Source organism: Microtus oregoni, unplaced genomic scaffold (genome assembly GCF_018167655.1).
Source record: "Microtus oregoni isolate MIOR12 unplaced genomic scaffold, Mior012 000006F_ref0000085, whole genome shotgun sequence".
NCBI classification, from domain to species: Eukaryota; Metazoa; Chordata; class Mammalia; order Rodentia; family Cricetidae; genus Microtus; species Microtus oregoni.
Window position 1 is genome coordinate 2,271,284 of NW_024543065.1, and position 20,106 is coordinate 2,291,389.

The following is a 20,106-nucleotide window of genomic DNA, read 5'->3' on the forward strand; positions in this document are numbered from 1 at the left end:
CCTCTATTCACTGCTGCATGGTGAGCCCTGTTTGGGTTCCCACAGCGCCATCCTGCTAGGTTCACTTTTCTCTCACCTTCACAGTACAATAAAAATTCCTACTCACATGGCTCCTCAGTGGCTTTGAGCAATATAATTATCTTATTAATATAATGCTAGGTAAAGCACGAATGATTAACACCTCAAGTCTCCCTGAGGTACTTACATTTTAAAACAGGAAACTTATTACTATTAGCATCTAATTTAGAACATCTGCTATTTTTCAGACACTCATGTGCCGAGAACATTTTGGGTATTACCTCATCAAATCCTCTAAACATGTCTACAAAGGAGGCATCATTTCCTTTAACCAGTGTCTGGCGAGTGGAGGAGGCAGCCTTTCACCTCAAGTCAACTACTCAAAGGTCCACATAGCCACTGCATTAGAGAGTGTTCAAGGATTTCTCCAAAGTAAGGGATGTGGAGGGACAGGACTGGCTCTCTGTAACTTCCTACCCCGAGTTCTACTTCTCTCCCAACTACAAGGGGAAGAGAGCAACAAGGCTGAGTGGAGATTGCTTTTCTTGCTCTAAAGTAAAAGTGACTACTTCACCTTTGAAGATGAGAGCTGAAACGGGCTTTAAGTCCAAAGAGACAGATGCTCTTCTGTCACCGCCAATTATGCCATTAAGGCTGACAATAACAGGACATTAGACAGCACCTAGTGTGCCAGCATTTGTGTATGTTAGCTCACTGGGTCATCACAACAATCTCAGGTTGCATGTCCCATCATCTCCATGTTGGAGATGTACTATCAGGTAACTTGGCTAGTAGATGGCCTGCCTCCATTATGAGGACACACAAGTATACACCAAGCCCTAATGATTCTACAAGTGTGTCTTCGATTATTCTCTGTTTTTGTGACTACATCTCTCTTACTATACCAGCAAAACTGACGGCCTTAAGCCTGCTTCTCCTCTCCAAACCTACCATTTTATCATCTCCTGCCATGATTTGAATGTTAACTGTCCTCTTTAGACTCATGTGTCTGAACACTTGGACCCCAGCTGGGGATGGGTCTTGAAGTGGAACCTCGCTGGACCAAGGATTGCAAGGGCAGGCTTTAAGGTCTTTTAGCCCCAGGAACTTCCTGTCCTGTCCCTGTTTCCTGAGTGTAGGTAGACACAATGTGAGCAGCTGCCCGCTTTCCTGCTGCTACCTCTAACTGTAAACAAACTCACCTTTCTTCCCTGAGATTGTATCTTGTCTTGTATTTCATCACATCAACAAGAAAAGTTAAAAACAAAATAGTTAAAAGTTTTAAGTAAATATACATTTCCTTAGCCACTTACTTCAATCTGTCCATTATAATATCTGGCAGATAATAACAGACATATAAATACCTGTGACTTTTAAGGCTGCATACATCTGTCTTGGTTACTTCTCTATTGCTGTGCTAATATAACAAGACCAAGGCAACTATAAAAGAAAGCATTGAATTGGGGGCTTACAATTCCAGAGGGTTGGAGGACATGACCGTCCTGGCCAGAAGCACGGCATTAGGCAGGCAGGCAGGCATGGTGCTAGCGCAGTAGCGGAGAGCTAACATCCTTATCCACAAACAGGAAACACAGAGCTGCCTGGGAGTGTTGTGGGTTTTTGAAACCTCCGAGCCTGCCCCAGTGACACATCTCCTCCAGTAAGGCCAGACCTCTTGCTTCCCAAACACACCACCAACTAGGGACCAAGTATTCAAACATACTAGCCCATGGTGGCTGTTCTCATTCAAACCATTACAACACCTATACAGTCTGGTAACTGAAAAGGATTAAAGCATTGATAATGCTAGGTTAAGAGAGACATCATGTATAACATGAGTACACACCACACAGTTTGATATTAACAGCATTAAATTCTTATCATATTTTTCTTGCCAAAATATGTATCTTAAAACTTAAGTTTTGGGGACTGGAGAGATGACTCAGAGGTTAAGAGCACTGGCTAGTCTACCAGAGGTCCTGAGTTCAGTTCCCAGGCGACTTATAGCTCCACAGTTCCAGCCTGACTGGGGTGGATGGCAAGCAAGAGACAAGTTTTTTCTCCTGTCCATTGGTGCTTTCTTCTAAAAAGTCCAGTATCACCACAAACTAAAAACTCTGCAATCATGCCTTACTACTTTAATGTAGCTGCACATGGTGGCTCGTGCCTTCAATCTCAGCATAAAGGGAGGTGGGCGTGAGAGAATTAGGAGCGCAAAGTCATCCTTAGCTGCACATGGAGCTCACAGATAGAGTGGGTACATGAGGCAAGACCAAACAACAAAACAACACCTTCCACCTCATCCTGGCTAGAGTGTGATTCTATTCCCTAGTTTGCCTGCATTCTTTTTTTTTTTTTTAAATATTTGCAACTTATTTTTATTTTATGTCCATTGGTATTCTTCCTGCATGTATGTCTTATGAGGGCATGAGAAGACCTGGAACTGTAACTATAGACAGGTGTGAGTTGCCATGTGGGTACCGGGAATTGAACCTGGGTCCTCTAGAAGAGCAGCCATTGCTCTAACTGCTGAGTCATTTCTCCAGCCCGTTGGTCTGCATTCTTATACAGGCTCCTTCCAGGAAAACAAGTTAGAGGCATGTACTTTCTCTCAAGGTCCCAATTCAGTCTGTTCCAGCAGAGGGGCACTCTGCAGGAAGACAGCCATAGGAACCCTGCCAGATCAAACACTGACTGAGAAAGAAAGAAGAGGAGCTCTGGAGGTTAAGATGACAAGGCTGGTTAAGTTCAACGCTTAGTGTCCTCACACAAACCCAGCAGACTTTACAGCACACGGGACAAGGAGATGTGGCTTACAGAGTGACTAGCTAGGAGGAAAAGGCAGGAAAGGTATATTGTTAATAATGCGGTCCATTACCGCAGAAAAGTTACCCAGATACAAACGCTACTTGATATTGCACACAAAATGTATTTAAAGATCTCAGTACCTTACAGTGAAGTCGTAGGAACAAGAGGCCAGCACCGAAGCATGAAATGGCGAAAACTGCAAGAGAGAAGTCAGGTGTAGTCACAGCTGCTACTCCACCAGTTGCCCCACAAACACAGTTGACTGAGGCTGACCCACGAGTGTCACTTCAAGTTGTGCCTTCCCGGGCCTTATGGACTTATTTTGACTTTTCAAGTATTCATTTATAGCAAAATTTTAATTTTTACATTCTCCAAAGAAAATCCCTCAAGTTCTATAGAAATAATTTATAACATGTACTCCTAAATGTTGTTATTTTGAAAAAGAGTAAATATAAATGCTTAGGAGCTACCTAAACATAACTCTACAAATATAAGGGACTGAAGTGTGTGGCAGTATATATACAGGCAATAACTATAGAATTTGTCCATTATATTAATACATTTGATATTCATATACTCTCAGCAAAATAATCACTTAAATGCTAAATATAGATTTTTAAATAATTTAATGTTATTTATATATTATAGCTCATGAAAAATTATACCAAGGATAAAAATGTAAATTTTAAGCCCAGTGTCCCAGTTTAAATGGGCAATGTCCCTGACAGCTCATTCATTTGAAGTGTGTTGCCACTGTTTTGAGAGGTTGTACAATCTCTTGGACATGGGACTCGCTGTTGAATTTTGAGCTACAAGCTTAGATGTGGAGATTATGAGTGGGCTCTCTTGTCGCCAATCCAGGCAATATGAGTAAGCTGCGCTGCACGCTCCCATAATCCTAGACCAAGTTAGTCCAAGTCAACTGCCTCGCCACCATGAAACTGAATTACACCTATTTTCCCTAAGTAATGTCTGTCATGAGATGTAGCCAGTACATCAGGCAGCAGCGTCAACATAAATGATAAACAACCTATTGACTCTCATTGCATTTTTTTTGTTTCTTTTTTGTTTTGTTGGTTTTTTTTTTTTTTTTTTTGGTTTTTGATGACCAAAATATTTTGTATGCATGTATGAGATTCTCAAAGACAAGATTAAAAAAAATTAAATTAACGAAAGTAAAATGTTACTAAGTACTAAGCTCTTGGTGTAAAAACTTGAAAATCAGGAGTCTTTCATGGTAACAGCAGAATCATCTGACAGGAAGCTAAGGAACCGAATTAAGTTCCCTCACAATGAGGTAGGCCTATTGGAAGCCCCATCAAAAAGTGTGTTTCTCTCCTGTTCAGACTAGAAAGTTTCTATACCCTGCACATTAATAGCTTTTATATACATCATCACGCTAGAGAATAAAAACTACCATCTCTCCAAATCATTGAACACACACACTCAACAAATAGACAATTATGAAAAATATAAACCCTAAATATAAACTACTACAGCTAAAATGTTAAAATAATCAATTGACTAATAACAAGATGAAAAAATGGTTTTTATTTAACATGAAGTACTATATCTTTATATCATCCCAGTTTACTTAGATGTATGACCTAATTTTAGCTTCAAATATTAGCATTAATTGGATAACAAAAGCACATATAAGAAGGTATCAGCAATCCCAGCACTTGGGAGGCTGAGGCAGGAGAACTATAATTTTGAAGTCACCTGGCCTACACAGTGAGATCCTGTCTCAGAAAACCAAGAGCCACAGACATAGCTCAGTAGTAGAGCATTGCCTAGCCTGTACCACAGATGTAGGTGTAGGAATAGAGCATTGCCTAGCCTGTGCCACGAATGTAGGAGTAGGAGTAGAGCATTGCCTAGCCTGTGCCACGAATGTAGGAGTAGGAGTAGAGCATTGCCTAGCCTGTGCCACGGATGTAGGAGTAGAGCATTGCCTAGCCTGTGCCACGAATGTAGGAGTAGAGCATTGCCTAACCTGTGCCACGGATGAAGGAGTTGAACATTCCCTAGCCTGGGCCACGGATGTAGTAGTAGAAGACTGCCTACCCTGTTCCATGCCCAGGCTTGATCCCCAGCTCTATACAACTTCAATGCCTAAATACTTTTACACAGGCTTCATTGATTATACATGCTTGCGTTTTTATTCTATGTGTAAAAATAAAAAGACTTACTTTCACCTTCCTAATAGCATACTTGTGACCAAGAAGTTCAAAGACAGGTTGTCGTGCATTCCTTAAGTCCCAGCCTCTCAAACTACAATCAACTGCTCCTGTCACCAGCAGGTTCTGAAAACAATTCAGAAAAATAAATAAATAAATAAATAAATAAATAGAAACAAAACTATGACATCTTTGCAATTAAACAGTCCTAAGGCTTTCCCACTAGGAACAATAACACACTTTTTTTTGTTTGGTTGGTTTTTTTTGTTGTTGTTGTTTTGTTTTTTGAGACAGGATTTCTCTGTGGCTTTGGAGCCTGTCCTGGAACTAGCTCTGTAGACCAGGCTGGTCTCGAACTCACAGAGATCCACCTGCCTCTGCCTCCCGAGTGCTGGGATTAAAGGCGTGCGCCACCATCTCCCGGCAATAACACACTTTTGTAGTTAAATATATACCCATGATCTATTTTATAAAGTTGTATAACAAGCAAAGAAAGGAGCCAAAATAGTCATTTCATAACAAAAACAAAAACATGCAACTTGAGAGGGAAGAAACCAAATGTTTCAAGTACAAGACAGAACACCACACACAAGAGAAAGGCAAAGTCTCAAACAGCATTGTAGATTTTCTAACTTACTTTCTTAAGTAGCAATAGATGTACAAGGGTTTAAAACATTGTGACAACTCAGCCCATCTTTCTCTTTAAGAGGTTTAAAACATGCTCTGAGGTCTTACCAGGCATCAAAAGGCAAGACATTGGGCTGGCAATGTAGTTCAGTGATAGAATACTTGTCTCACAAGCATAAATGCGCCTGAGTCCAATCCTCAGTACACATACATACACACACACACACACACACACACACACACACACACACTCAAACACATGCGTGTCGGGGAACCAAGATGACACAAAGTTATTTGAAAAAGCAAAGTGCTTGTTTTATTTGTTTTTTTAATCCTAAATACTTCTATTGAATATACATATTTTTTTATTTAAAGAATTCTGCCAGTGTGGCATTCCTTCAACTTTCCTAAGTTAATTTAAACCTAGGGAAGAGAAAACAAAATAGGTATTTTAGTTCTCAGCCAATAAGCCCCTTGAGGTATATAGACAGGTATATTAACGTATTTATATTCATCCCTATATTCCTACTTTTTAATTCTCATGCTCAGATATTTTAGCTGAAGCTTTAAAAAGTTTCACATTGGTACCACTATCTTACAGAAGCATAGAAACTGTTCGGCTTAAAAAGGAAGATAAAACAAATTCACCCTAAAAACTGATAAACTGTCAAATTAAAAAGTAAGTTATAAACAGTTTGGTAGCCTGACTAGACACCTGAAAAACAAATGAACGCAAACTCTGGAGTACCAAGGTTAAGAGCAATCACACAAATACAAATTACGTAATGTGTAAAGCAGTTTCCAAAACAAACAGGAAAGGTTGCACTGTTGAACTCTTAAGAATATCTATTCCTTAGTTTGATGTTTTAGGAGCACTTAAGTCCAATTCACGCTAATGCAGGCCAGGCACATTTACAAGTGACAGGGGCTGAATTTAACTTAATGGTCAGAAACAGCACCAAAGTCCACATCAACAAGACAGACAAAGGCACAGCTACCATTGAGAACAGTGCTCTGCGGGGAGCCGTACTGTACCTCGTTGTATTTACACCAGTCACAGCTCAGGATCTCTGTGTGATGTGCTGGAATCACAATTCGGACTCCTGCCATCTTCACATCCCAGATTCTCAGAGTCTGATCACCTGATAGAAAGGAAAGACCTGGTCAACATCCACAGCCCACTTGGGTGCTCAGAGCAAGGGCGAGCTCACCACAAGTCAAGTGAGAAATGCCACTGCCAGGATACTGCACCTAGATATATTTAAGACCATCAGGAACTACGGTTTAGAGCAACACCATGGTAGTGCTTTTACATCAAAGAGGAGAGTCTGACTCTCACAATGAGACACAAAATGGAGAAGTTGTTACCGTAGGAGATTCTGTTAGTGTCTGTGTTGGTGCTAAGGAAGAGCTCAAGTCCTCAAGCACGAGAAGCACACACTGCACCACTGAACCGTGCCTCTGGCTGATGGAGGAAGGTCATTGGTTAAATAAAGAAACTGCCTTGGCCCTGATAGGTTAAAATTTAGATAGGCGGAGTAAACAGAACAGAATGCTGGGAGGAAGAGGAAGGGAGCTCAGAGGCGATGCTCCCCTCTCCCGGGCGGGCAGATGCCATGAAGCAAGCTGCCAAGTCAGACATGCTGAATCTTTCCTGGTAAGACTGATGCTACACAGATTATTAGAGATGGGTTGATCGGGATATGAGAATTAGCCTGTAAGGGCTAGAGTTAGTGGGCCAAGCAGTGTTTAAAAGAATACAGTTTGTGTGTTGTTATTTTGGGGCATAAGCTAGCCAGGCGACCAGGAACTGGAGTGGCAGGAACGCAGCCCGCAGCTCCTACAACATCTGGCTCCTTCAGGATTTTAGATATGCTACATTTTAATGGAGCAGTGAGAGGGAAAATTTCCTCCTTGGGAAAACAAGCTAAAAAATTATTATACTTTGCATTATTAAAATAAGGTTGGCACTGTTTAAATGCATCGTCACTTTGCTAGATGAAAGTAAGTAATATTCTGGGATCTAAGAATGGCAGGGATGAAAGAATGAGTCTGAACGGGAAGAGTTCTGGTCCATGTGAGAGCTTCAAATACCTTCAATGGGCCTAAAAATAATCACTAGCCCCAGTTTAGCCACCAGCCAGTAGGATTTGTTTCGGAATTCCAAACAGTCACGATTAAACAATCTCTTGTGGTCTCTTTTAGCCCTCGATGCCTACAGTAGTGAAGTGGACGCCCAGTGTCTGGTCTGCAGCCACACCTTTCTTCCAAAACAACACATGACCTCTTTTGAAACAGGACTTTGAAACGACCTGTGGCTCTAGAAGGACGCAGACCTCAGCTGGCAGCCAAAGGTGAGTGTTTAGTTGTTTTGCTTAAAAAAAAAAAAAAAAAAAAACCAAACAAAAAAAAAAACTATAGGAGAAAGAAAAGTCACCCTCCAGCCTCCAGCCCTGTCCTCTCTTTGGTCTGACTGTAAACATGCAATTTTATTTTACAAGTTTTTCAAAATCCCCTCTCTTAAAACAGAATTTACCAAGCACAGCATCTGGAAGCTGCTGGTAACCAAGCTTATCACCATGTGGAGAAAGTTGGGCTATGGAGTCATCAGGATACAGGGACAAGTCCAGGTAAGAGACACAAAGTGAGCGGTCTGAGCATCATTCCCGTTCTGAGCTATGCTTTCAACACATTTCATAAAGACCTGGGGTAGATCTAGTTCGATCACTTGCCGGCAAAGAGACACAGCACTATGGAGAGAGTAAATGGGATCCTCCCTAAGTTTTCTGCTTCTAGAAAAATCAAGTCCCAGAGGAAAACATCCGTTGTAGCATGAGGCTTCTACTGCATCCCATGAAACGCCAAGTGCTGCTAACTAACTTCTCCAAACTTCCTAACACTAGGCTGGAAACCATAAAGTCACATCAGCATGAATAAACACCATCTGCAGTCCAATGGGCTTGTGTTCCCTGGGTAATTCCCTTATCGGAGGGTGTGAATGGATTCCAAGCACCAAAACCTTACAGTGAGTACAGAGTGGACAGAGTGAAGAAGTGACGGACTTTAGCACAGGGAAAGCAGACATTAGACTGAGCAATATCTGTCATTAGAAGACAAATATGACCAGTCATGTACACACCTTTAATCCCAGCACTCGGGAGGCAGAAGCAGACTCTGTGAGTTCGAAGTCATCTTGGTCTACAGACAAATTCCAAAACAGCCAAAGCTACACAAAGAAACCGTGTCTTGAAGGAAGGAAAAAAGGAAGGAGGGAGGGAGGCAGGCAGGCAGGGAGGGAAGGCAAACATGGTTGTCCTGGGTGCAGCAGGGGAGGGGAGGGCCGGTGCCTTGCAGAAAGTAAGGGTCCTCAGGTGTAATTCTCTCTCGTGGTACCAGTGCTGCTTACAAAGACGTGCTAGGAAAACCCAAATTGAGACATAAGGTGACACAGCGCCCACACTCAAGGCTGAGTAAATGGCTCCTCTATTTCTCTGACACAGTATCTGGCTCTGCACCACCGTATTCAGGAAGCCTTTCTGCTAAAAGCTGTGGTTTTTAGGCCATCCATTCTGCAGTTAAGGAGACTGTTTTGTAAATGTGATAGTCCTACTTCCTTGATAGTTGAATATAGTTGGCACTCTGTCCTCATCAGTGTTTCCGGGTAAGAAGGGACCGTCTAGCCACATGGGACAATGATATGCCCAACTCTTCCAGTCCCCGGGACATATAATGGTTTTATTTGTCTGGCCTTTTAAAACGGTATCTCCAGCCTGCTGGCAGTTCACTGTCATCTAGGCATTTATGAGGACATCATGGTGTCACCAGAGACCCACCTGAATTACGAGAGTCTTACAAGGTGCAGGCCTGCCCTGACAGCGGACCCAGCAGAAGAGGAAGTGCTCTGTACCAAGGCTAAGCCCACACAGCAGGAAGTGTGGGGAGCCTGGGAAAGGCTGCAAAGAGTCTGAAAGTATGGTCTAAAGGGAACTGAGCACCAAAAAAGCAATTTGGGCCCCAAATAAATGAATTTAATTGAAACACCAGATGTCTGTCAGATGTAATATGACTTTTTTCTTAAAGTAGAACGAAGCTTATCTAAGAACCAGCTGGAACCCACACTCAGGCCTGGCTATGACTTATGCAATTATATGGAGTCTGTAATAACAATAATTTAGTTTTCGTGGTTCAAAAGAAAGTTTACTTCATATGAATCCTCTTTATAGAAATAGCACAAATATTTTTCCTATTGACCTCACAGTTTATAAACATGAATTTTGTTAATATAACTACCAGACCCACACAAAACATAATGTCATGAGAGCGCACTGCTATGGGAGACAAGCCTAGATTGGCGCTCTCCCAAGTCTTCCTTATTGGGATTAACAGCTAATGACAGCAAATTTCTACTTTTCCAAATACTCCACAACTCTGAAGGTAACGCAGCCCTTCCCACCCCTGCTCTGTGTGTGGTATGTGTGCATGCTCTGTGTGTGGTATGTGTGCTGTGTCCATGTGTGTGTGTGGTATATGTGATGTGCGTGTGTTGTGTGCATGTGTATATGTAGTATGTTGCTATGTGCATGCTGTGTGTGTGTGTAGTATGTGTGCTACGTGTGTGTGTGCTGTGTGAATGTGTGGTATGTGTGCTGTGTGCATGTTGTGTGTGTGGTATGTGTGTGATGCATGTGGTAGGTGTGCTACGTGCATGCTGTGTGTATGTGTGTGTGTGGTATGTGTGTTGTGTGTGGTACACGTGCTGTGTGTGTTGTGCATGCATAGTGTACACACGCTGTGTGAGTACTGTGTGAGAATCTCTGATGTAAGTATTTGCCCTTCCACTAAAAAAATAGTATTTTAAGTCGGTGGCTCAAGCCTTTAATGCCAGTGCTCGGGAGACAAAGGCAAGTGGATCTCTGAGTTCAAGGCTAGCCTGGTCTACAGAGTGAGCTCCAGGACAGCTAAACAGCCAGGGTTCCTCAGAGAGAAACCTTGTCTCAGAAGAAAACAGAAAAAGAAAAAAATCGTTAGCATAAGCTTTGTAATTGAGACGATTTTTATGAGAAATCTCGCTTTGTTTTATTATGAGCCAGATGACAAAGCAAACTGTTTAAAACCAAAATACAACTCACAAACCAAGAGAAAAATAAAGGATTCTCAGTTCTCTCTGAATCCAGCACTGAAGCTACTCCGTAGGTTTTTAAAGCAGATGGATGTGTGTCTATGAACGCCAGTGTGGCAGCTCTCATTACATCAACAGAAATAACACCATTAATTCAGCAGTTCCAACAGAGCTATTCCAAGACAAGGAAGCACTTCCCAAATAAGGCTAATTGCTTGATTCAGCTAAAATACCAGCCCAAACTCACTCCTCCCTGAGGGCATTTTGATTCCCAGAACTAAAAAGGCTCGGAACTCTGCAGCTGTTTAAGCTTCCCGGATGATTGTCGTGACAGCAGGTTTGGAACCACTGGGCTAGGACGTTGTTACCTAACCATACATCCAAAATTCTATAGCCAGCCACTTTAAACACTGTTGGCAGATGAGCATGGGCTGTTCCAGGGCAGCATGTATAATAACAAAGGTTAGCTGGATGCTCTCTAGGCTACCCTGTCACCACACATTCCACACCATTGTCACCTCTCTCTCGCTTGTTTATGAGGTCTGGGCTCAGACACTGTTTCCTCCGGGAAACCTCAGGAGTTCTCACTCATCATCAAATGAGGTCTCTTTCCCGGGTCCGTCCCCTGTACTTAGACAGTGTCTAAGTCTGATGCACATCAGCTTAGTTATGATAACGACCTGATGTATTTACTATCGCCACCACTGTTTTAGAGGTAATGGAGAGATACAGGTTAAAGAGCAGGCCCAAAGACAGCCATGCTTGTAGTGAAGAAGCAGAACTGGATGCCAAGCACTAGGACTCCAGAGTCCATGTTCCTAGCTACTTTCTAAAGAATACCATCAACACCACCATCACCATCATCTTCTTCCTCCTCTTCCTTCTTAGCTGTTTTCTTATTAACATAGGCTCAAAGGAGGGCAAGAGAGCTCCATTCTTCGTCACCAACCCTCCAATGCTGAGCAGCAGTGGGTATTTAGTGGACTAGCTGACAATGTCTCAAAAATCAAAATGAACCCACAAATGATTTTAAATTCTAGTAAATAAGACTCACATTTCTTGTGTAATAATAATCAAGAATTTTAGTGTTCAGGCACGAAAGGCATTTAGTCATAAAAGAGCACACAGATGACGCAGGAAATAGCTAAAGAAAAGTAGTCACGTGGTGGCACACCTATATAGTCTGAATGCTAAGGAAGCTGAGGGAGCAGACCGCAAACTGAAGGTGAGTCTGGACTACACAGTGAACTTCAGTGACTCAAAAATCATACACACACACTCAAGATAAGCAAAGAAAATCTGCTCAGTGGTTGGCCTGACTTCTCTGGCTAAGGTACAATCAGTTTTATTACCATACCTGCTTTCCATACCACAAATCCTTTTGATAATTTTAAGTCTCGTCAAATTTATTTAGCAATCTACTGACTGAAAACTAGCATGAAGCAGTATTTCACAAAATGGCAAACATTTTTGGTAAACCAACTTTCAAATAAGTTTTAGGATAGCTTTACTGAATCAAATTTCACAGGAAAGGTTTTAAAAGATTCTTTGTTTTAAGGAACATATTTTATACCCTATAAGTCCAGTGCTTAATTTAATCCATCAAACCCACTGATTTATGCTACACCTCAGGTGTAGAGTCGTCTGAATGAATGCTGGCTCCCTAACAGATCTCCCTACTGTCACCTAGCCAGGACTCACTCCACCCTCCTCACATGTACTCTGGATATCACCGCCTATTTCCACTCTCAACTACAAGAACTAAGGCCGGCTCTGAAGGAATCAAAACACCACATCCCCTTATTCCGGGGACAGCAATTCACTTAGGAATATCTACATAAACCCACTGGAACCCATGACAGAAAATAAATCCTTCTTAAGTGTATAAGAGAGATCTCACTTTTACTCAAGGGTAGAAGTCAGAATTAAAGCAGGGGTAGAAGCCACTGTCTTGCCATCATCTGATGCTGAAGCCAACAGAACAGAAGAAAGAGCCCACATCCAGCTGTGTCTACAAAACCAGACCTAATTCCAGACATCGTGCCATGGCAGCAAATACATTATCAACTGCCTTAAGTCAGCTTGGACATTCCCTTCTTTTTCTTTTCTTTTTCTTTTTGGCTTTTCAGACAGGGTAATCCTGGCCATTCTGGAACTCACTCTATAGACCAGGTTGGTCTCAAACTCAAGAGATCTGCCTGGCTCTGCCTCCCAAGTGCTGGGACTAAAGGCATGCGCCACTGTCACCAGCTGCTTTGACCCTTTAAAAAAATTAAAAAAAAAACTTTTAAGTAAAGAAATGTTGGCCTGTATGATCACTACTTCTATTTCTAACATAAAAGATGAGAGTAGCGTAATTCTAGAGATAGTCAAAGGGTCAGCCTGTGTATTAAAAATGCTTTTTATATACTATTCATTTACAAGGTATGATTAGCTGTAATTATACATTGCTGTGAATGGCCAATAGCTAGGCCAGAGGTATAGACAAGACTTTGGGCAGAAAAGAGGCAGGAGATTCCATTGAGATGTAGAATGAGTCAGACATATAAAATGGGAGAGAGGTAAAAGCCACGTGGTAGAATGTAGATTAATAAAAGATATGTGTTAATTAAGTAATAAGAGCCAGTGGGACAGGCTTAAGCTAAGGCTGAGTTTTCATTTAATAAGTCTCCATATCATTATTTGTGAGCTGGTGGTCCAAAGAAAATTCAGATTATACTAAATCTTCAAAAAAATGGAACTAAAAAATGTATCACTAGACTCACTCCAAAAGACTTGACATTTGGAAAAGATTTCATTCCAATCATAGATTTTTCAAGAAAACTATGATTTAAACTTGGAAATCCTAGAGGTAATAGTACTCATTCAAGCTGACAGAGGATACTGCTCTTCATTTCAAAAAAGAATACTGGTTATTTTTATCAAGGCCAAGCATTTCCTAAATTAATGATACTTTCACACATAGATATTATTTCAGTAGGGTGGTAATGCTGCACACCTTTAAACCCAGCACTCAGGAGGCAGAGGCAGGTGAATCTCTGACTTCTAAGCCAGTCTGGTATACAGAGAGAGTTCCAAGACAGTCAGGGTTATACAGAGAAACCCTGTCTTGATAAAGCAAACAAATGAAACAATATTACCATTTCCTACTATTAGAATCTCAAAAATTACATAATCTGAATGTATAAAATCACCTACAGGTTTTTAATTGTCTTCAATCAAACAACAAATTCAAGAATTTAGGGAATATCAGTATTTCATAATTTTTAGAATTATAAGCAACTAGCAAAGGATCTCTGTGAACCTTACTGTTGTGAAAGCCAACTCTCATAGTTCAGCAGCTCAGGACACTGGTAACAGTTTACTGACAAGGAAGGGACACTAGGTCTACCTAGTGGCTGCCTGCCTCTGGCTGGATTGTTAAATACAGAGACAACACTGGAAGCTCACGACCTCCTTCTCCAGCTAGTGCCTTCTCTCTCTAAACAACAAACTGTGCAGAAGAGCTTCTAATTCTCTCTCTCCCCAAGGTTCCAGCGATCAACACAGATTTCCTATAAAAGGCTAGAAGAAAATGTTTAGGCTCTGGGAGCTACCAGGTCTTTATAACAACTACTTAACTTGCTAGGACTATAAGAAAGCAGCCACAGTCGATACGCAAATGAGTTGATGTGGCTATGCTCCAATAAAACTTTATTTACAAAACCTGCCTGTGAGTCATTTGTCTCTGAGGGCTGCAGTGCCTCCATCTGTCTTGCTTCTGTCTTCCCCGGGTGCTCTGGTTACGTGAAATGGCTTTAGTTAACCAACTATAAGCCAAGGACACAATTTTATTCACCAAGACATGTATCTCAGGTCCAAACTCAACCTTCTTGTTAGAAAGCCCACTTCTGTCTCACAGGTTCAACAGTGTTCTAAAACAAGACAACAACAAAAGCAAACCTCCTCTTTCAAATATATTTTTTAAACCTGTTATGACATTATAAGCCACAAATCTGTCTGTACCAAAAAGAAAAACCTAATATTTATTGTAAAAGGGCTATTATTCACTGAAACACAATCTTGGGACTCAGCTCTAGGTTAATTTTTGTCAAGAAACTGACAAAAATAAATAAATAAATAAAAGAAGAAGAGAAAGAAGAAAAAAGAAAGAAAGGGAAAGAAAGAAAGAAAGAAAGAAAGGAAAGAAAGAAAGAAAAGAAAGGTCTTAAGGGCTGTGTATGTAGCTCAGTACATACTTAGCATGTCCAAACTCTGGGTTCAACCTCCAACATTTAAAAAAACAACAAAAAAAAACCCTAACTATCCTAAGAATCCAAAATGGGTACCTTAACACTTTCATTTTCTCTGACTTTAGAGAGTACACAGCGCCACCTAATGGTAAAAAGGTAGTCAACCCATAAGGCTTCTGGGAAATTCCGAGTTACCTGAGGTTGAAGCAAAACAACCAGGGATGTGGGGAGACCAGACTGTGCTGTAGACCACACTCTCATGCCCAGTAGAGGTAGAGAGAGAGTTCTGAACAGTAGGATCCCACTGAAAATCAATGAGAAGATCAATGAGTTAACAAAGGTAAATACAAATGGACTTTTATATATGCTATGTATCACTGTATATGTATGACATAAATAACATATACACATAAGAGACATATATTTCAAAGATTTTTTTTTTCTTTTTTCTTTTTTGGATTTTTCGAGACAGGGTTTCTCCATAGCTTTTTGGTTCCTGTCCTGGAACTAGTTCTTGTAGACCAGGATGGCCTTGAACTCAGAGATCCGCCTGCCTCTGCCTCCCGAGTGCTGGGATTAAAGGCGTGCGCCACCACCACCCGGCTCCAAAGATTCTTAAGATTAAATTTTTTCATTGCCTTTAAGGGACTAAAATAATCACCACTAAGCTAATTATTAGGTAGTAGCCAAGACTAAATTTTAAAAATGTTGACAAACATTTAAGTAAATCCTTTGGAAATTTGCTAAAGAGTATTTTAGAAAATAAAATATTTCAATGGAAGCTTGGAAGGAAACTATTTGTTTTTAAATGCAGTAATACCGACATACCACTTTGACAGTATGATCCCATGAGCCAGACACCACGAGTTGTTCACCTCTGGTTTGGCTCCAATCAACACTATACACCTAAAAAAAAAATTAATGTTTAGAAAGTAAAACAGCATCAAGCTAAATATTATATTTCAGCTCTTTGTATCATTGTCAACCTGCAACTCAGTGTATTAAACATTAAGCGCTACCCATTTCTACATGGTGTCTGAACAACAGAAAGGTGATCCTGTCCATTCATCCACTCTGTCTTAACAGAAGTCTGCAGTTTCTAAACCTTCATCACCAAGACAAGTTATACACACTTTTAAATCCACCAATTGATCATTCGTTACTCATAGCACCACAAAGAAATGTCAAAACAGATAGGAAAGTTATCTTAAAGTCAGGCAGTGGTGGTGCACATTTTTATTCCCAGCACTCAAAGGCAGAGGCAGGTAGACCTCTGAGAGTTTGAGGCCAGCAGCCAAGTCTACAAAGCAAGTTCCAGGGCAGCCAGAGCTGTTACACCAAGAAACCCTGTCTCCAAAAAACACACACACACACACTGGAGCACTGGACTGAGCTCCCAAGGTCCCAATGAGGAGCAGAAGGAGGGAGAACATGAGCAAAGAAGTCGGGACCACGAGGGGTGCACCCACCCACTGAGACAGTGGAGCTGATCTACTGGGAGCTCACCAAGGCCAGCTGGACTGTGACTGAAAAAGCATGGGATAAAACTGGACTCTCTGAACATGGCGAACAATGAGGGCTGATGAGACGCCAAGGACAATGGCACGGGGTTTTGATCCTACTTAATGTGCTGGCTTTGTGGGAGCCTAGCCAGTTTGGATGTTCACCTTCCTAGATATGGACGGAGCGGGGAGGACCTAGGACTTACCACAGGGCAGGGAACCCTGACTGCTCTTTGGACTGGAGAGGGAGGGGGAGAGGAGTGGGGGGAGGGGGAGAAGGGTGGGGGGAGGGGGAGAAGGGTGGGAGGAGGGGGAGGGAAATGGGAGGCTGGGAGGAGGTGGAAACTTGTTTTTTTTTTCTCCTTTTCTCAATAAAAAAAACACACATACACACAAAGAAATAATAATAATAAAGAAAAGAAGGAGGGAGGGAGGGAAAAAGAGAGAGAGGAGAGAAAGAAAGGAAAGAAAAAGAGAGAGAGAGAACATCATCTTTAAAAGCTTGCTTCCGGGGCTGGAGAGATGGCTCAGAGGTTAAGAGCATTGCCTGCTCTTCCAAAGGAGTTCAATTCCCAGCAACCACATGGTGGCTCACAACCATCTGTAAGGAGGTCTGGTGCCCTCTTCTGGCCAGCAGGCATACACACAGACAGTATTGTATACATAATAAATAAATAAATATTTAAAAAAATAAAATAAAATAAAAGCTTGCTTCCCCAGCATTCATCAAAAAGCATTAAAACTCAGTATCCCCACGTGGCCTTCCCGAGCTCTGGGCAGGCAGCTTTGGGTACCCAGCAGTGCTGCTCCAACACAGTCCTTTGTCTCAGTGCACCAGTTCAACAAGGAACCAGAACACTCAGTTTTCATTCTATCACTTTATACAATAAGTTATACACCACCCCTACTCTAACTTGCATTTGCTGACATATTGCTAACTATCCTTTAGGAGAGCAGTCCAGACATCCACCTGAGCTTGTCGTTATTACCAGTCAGCGGGCTGTTTCGAGTCTTAAGACTCTACCTCCCACATACGTGTTGGAAATATCAGTGTTTGTGGTTTGTTGTGAAGAGGCTTCAGGGAAACATCAGTAATACTGATCTGGACTTTATTTTAACTTTTGATGCTTTGTCATTTAAGACACTGTGGTGGTTTGAATAACAATGGCCCCCACAGGTTCATATATTTGAGCACTTATTTACCAGGGAGTGGAACGGTTGACAGGATTAGAAGGATTAGGAATGTGGCCTTGCTGGAAATAGTGTGGGCTTTGAGGTATCAAAAGTCCACACCAGGCCCAGTCTTTCCCTTTGCCCACAGACCAAGACATCTCTCTGCTATTGCTCCAATGCCTTCCTGCATGCTGTCAACTCCCTCCCCTGATGGTAATGGACTAAACCTCTGAAACTGTAAGCATGTCTCAAATTAAAAGCTTGCATTTACAATAATTGTCTCAGTCATGGTGTCTCTTCACAGTAGCAGAAAAGTCACTAAGACAGCCATGGAATCCAAGTAAGTCGAACATAATAGTGGTAGCTAGAGGCTAGGGAGGTAGACGTAGAGGTAAAAGTGACGTTGGCCAAAAGGTAAACTTTCAGCTATAAATCAATACATTCTAGCAATACAAAGTAAAGCATAATAACTATAGTTAATGCCTAAAAGATCTTAAGGAAGTTATCTTAAATGTTCTCTCCATGCACACATAAAATGGTCACTCTGTTAAGTGATGATTGAGTTAATTCACTTTATTATGGGAATAATAACTCAGGGAACACTCAGTTTTTAGGTAAGGCATACTTACTGCTGTAGGCATGAAATATAGATTATATTTATTTGTTAACTATAGTTCAATAAAATTGGTATGGGAAAATTATTAAAGTTCCAGGAAAAAAGTAAATAAGTAGAAATTTTATGTTTTGTATATCAAGGACCTTTTGCATTTTTATTTCTTAAAATGTTGCATTATGCTCAGTGTGATGGCACACATCTATAATCCCTGCAATTGGGATGCAGGAGGAGGCCAATATAGTGAGTTCAAGGTCAGTCAAGGCTACATAATAAGACCAAATACAAAACAAATTGGTTTGTTTTGGGTTTTGTTTTGTTTGTTTTCTAAAACAGGTTTCTCTGTGTAGCTCCGGCTGTCCTGGAACTCACTCTAGATCAGACTGCCTCGGTCCCCCTAGTGCCGGATTAAAGGCGTGCACCACCACTGCTTAGCTTCTGTCTCGTTTTCAAACAACAAACTGTATTAACAGAATACCAAGAGTGCCTCACTCTCACCCTAGCCCACCCCTCCCACTGCCAATGTCCCTGCAAGTACGGCAGACAGTGCTTGTGTGAGACCAGAGACTGTGAGCTGGCCTCTGAGTGCACATGCACTCACTCTGACATGAACTCATACATATCAGCACACCGTATATGCAAAAAATCAAACTCAATTAAATTTAAAACAGACATAAGTACAAATGGAGTACTATGATGGTTTGAAAGTAAGTGGACCCCAAAGGGAGCGCAGTAATGGGAAGGTGGCCTTGTTGGAGTAGGTGTGATACTGTTGGAGGAAGTATGTGTCATTGTGGAGGTGGGCTCTGAGGTCTCCTATATGCTCAAGCCATGCCCAGTGAGTCAGTCTACTTCCTGTTGCCTATATATCAGCAACTCCTTCTCTAGTACCATGTCTTCAACCATGTTCCCCACCATGATGATAATGAACTAAATCTCTGAAACTGTAAGCCATCCCAATTAAATGGTTTCCTTTATAAGGGTTGCCATGGTCATGGTGTCTCTTCACAGCAACAGAAACCCTAGGACAAGAACTGTGGTGAAGAGTTGGCTTAATACTCAGAAAAGCAGGCTCCAGCAGAACACAGGGCTGGCTAAAATGTTTGTAGACTTAATAAGCAGAGGTGAATCAGTGACCAGAGACACTGCCAAAGACACAAAGGAGCTGGGCATGGTAGCACAGGCATTTGAAGCCAGTACTCAAGAGGTAGAGGCAGAGGCGCCGTAAGTTTAAAGCCATCCTAGGCTGCATAGTAAGACCCTAACTCAAAAAGAGTAAAAATATATAAATAGGAAGATTCAGTACCCAGCGATTAGGGCTAGGAAACACTAAAGAACAACACCAAGGTTCCAGGCAACTGTGAGTGAGAGATATTTACAAAGTGGAAGACTAGAGGAAGGAAGGTAACATGAAACTTTACCCATTCAGGGTGTCTAGAACAAATGGGTAATTTCCTCAAGTTCTAAAAACAGTTCACAGCCTGAGAGATGCTTGGGGGATACCGCTGAAAAGAGAGACCTGGGCTCCACTGGATTAGCCTCAAGTCAATTCACTCAACTCGTCAACAGACACTAAATACCTAGTAACACGGGCATGAAGATGACACGGCTGGACACCAGACAAGAGCAGGCATCTATAAACGCATAAACATAAAGTTGTGTCATTTCCTAAAACCTGCGAGGAAAGGTAAAGACCACCAAGACTTAACAAGGGCAGCCAGTTCCTTCTCAATACCATGAACAGGAAAGAACCTACCCAGCAGAGATTTGAGCATTATAAAATAGTAGCCTTTGGGGAGAGAGAGCAGGAGAGACTTGAAGCAACAGACAAGCC

General features: G+C 41.6%; 1 protein-coding gene across 1 annotated transcript in view; it reads right to left on the reverse strand.

Annotated features, from left to right (window-relative positions):
• Positions 1-20,106, reverse strand: part of Pex7 (peroxisomal biogenesis factor 7) — a 62,730-nt gene that overhangs the window by 27,101 nt on the left and 15,523 nt on the right. The window contains exons 4-8 of the mRNA XM_041654940.1: positions 15,813-15,890; positions 15,180-15,288; positions 6,669-6,775; positions 5,019-5,132; positions 2,967-3,022 (exon numbers count right to left, since the gene is read on the reverse strand). Coding sequence (XP_041510874.1) covers positions 2,967-3,022; positions 5,019-5,132; positions 6,669-6,775; positions 15,180-15,288; positions 15,813-15,890 — 464 coding nt within the window. The remainder of the gene's footprint in view (positions 1-2,966; positions 3,023-5,018; positions 5,133-6,668; positions 6,776-15,179; positions 15,289-15,812; positions 15,891-20,106) is intronic.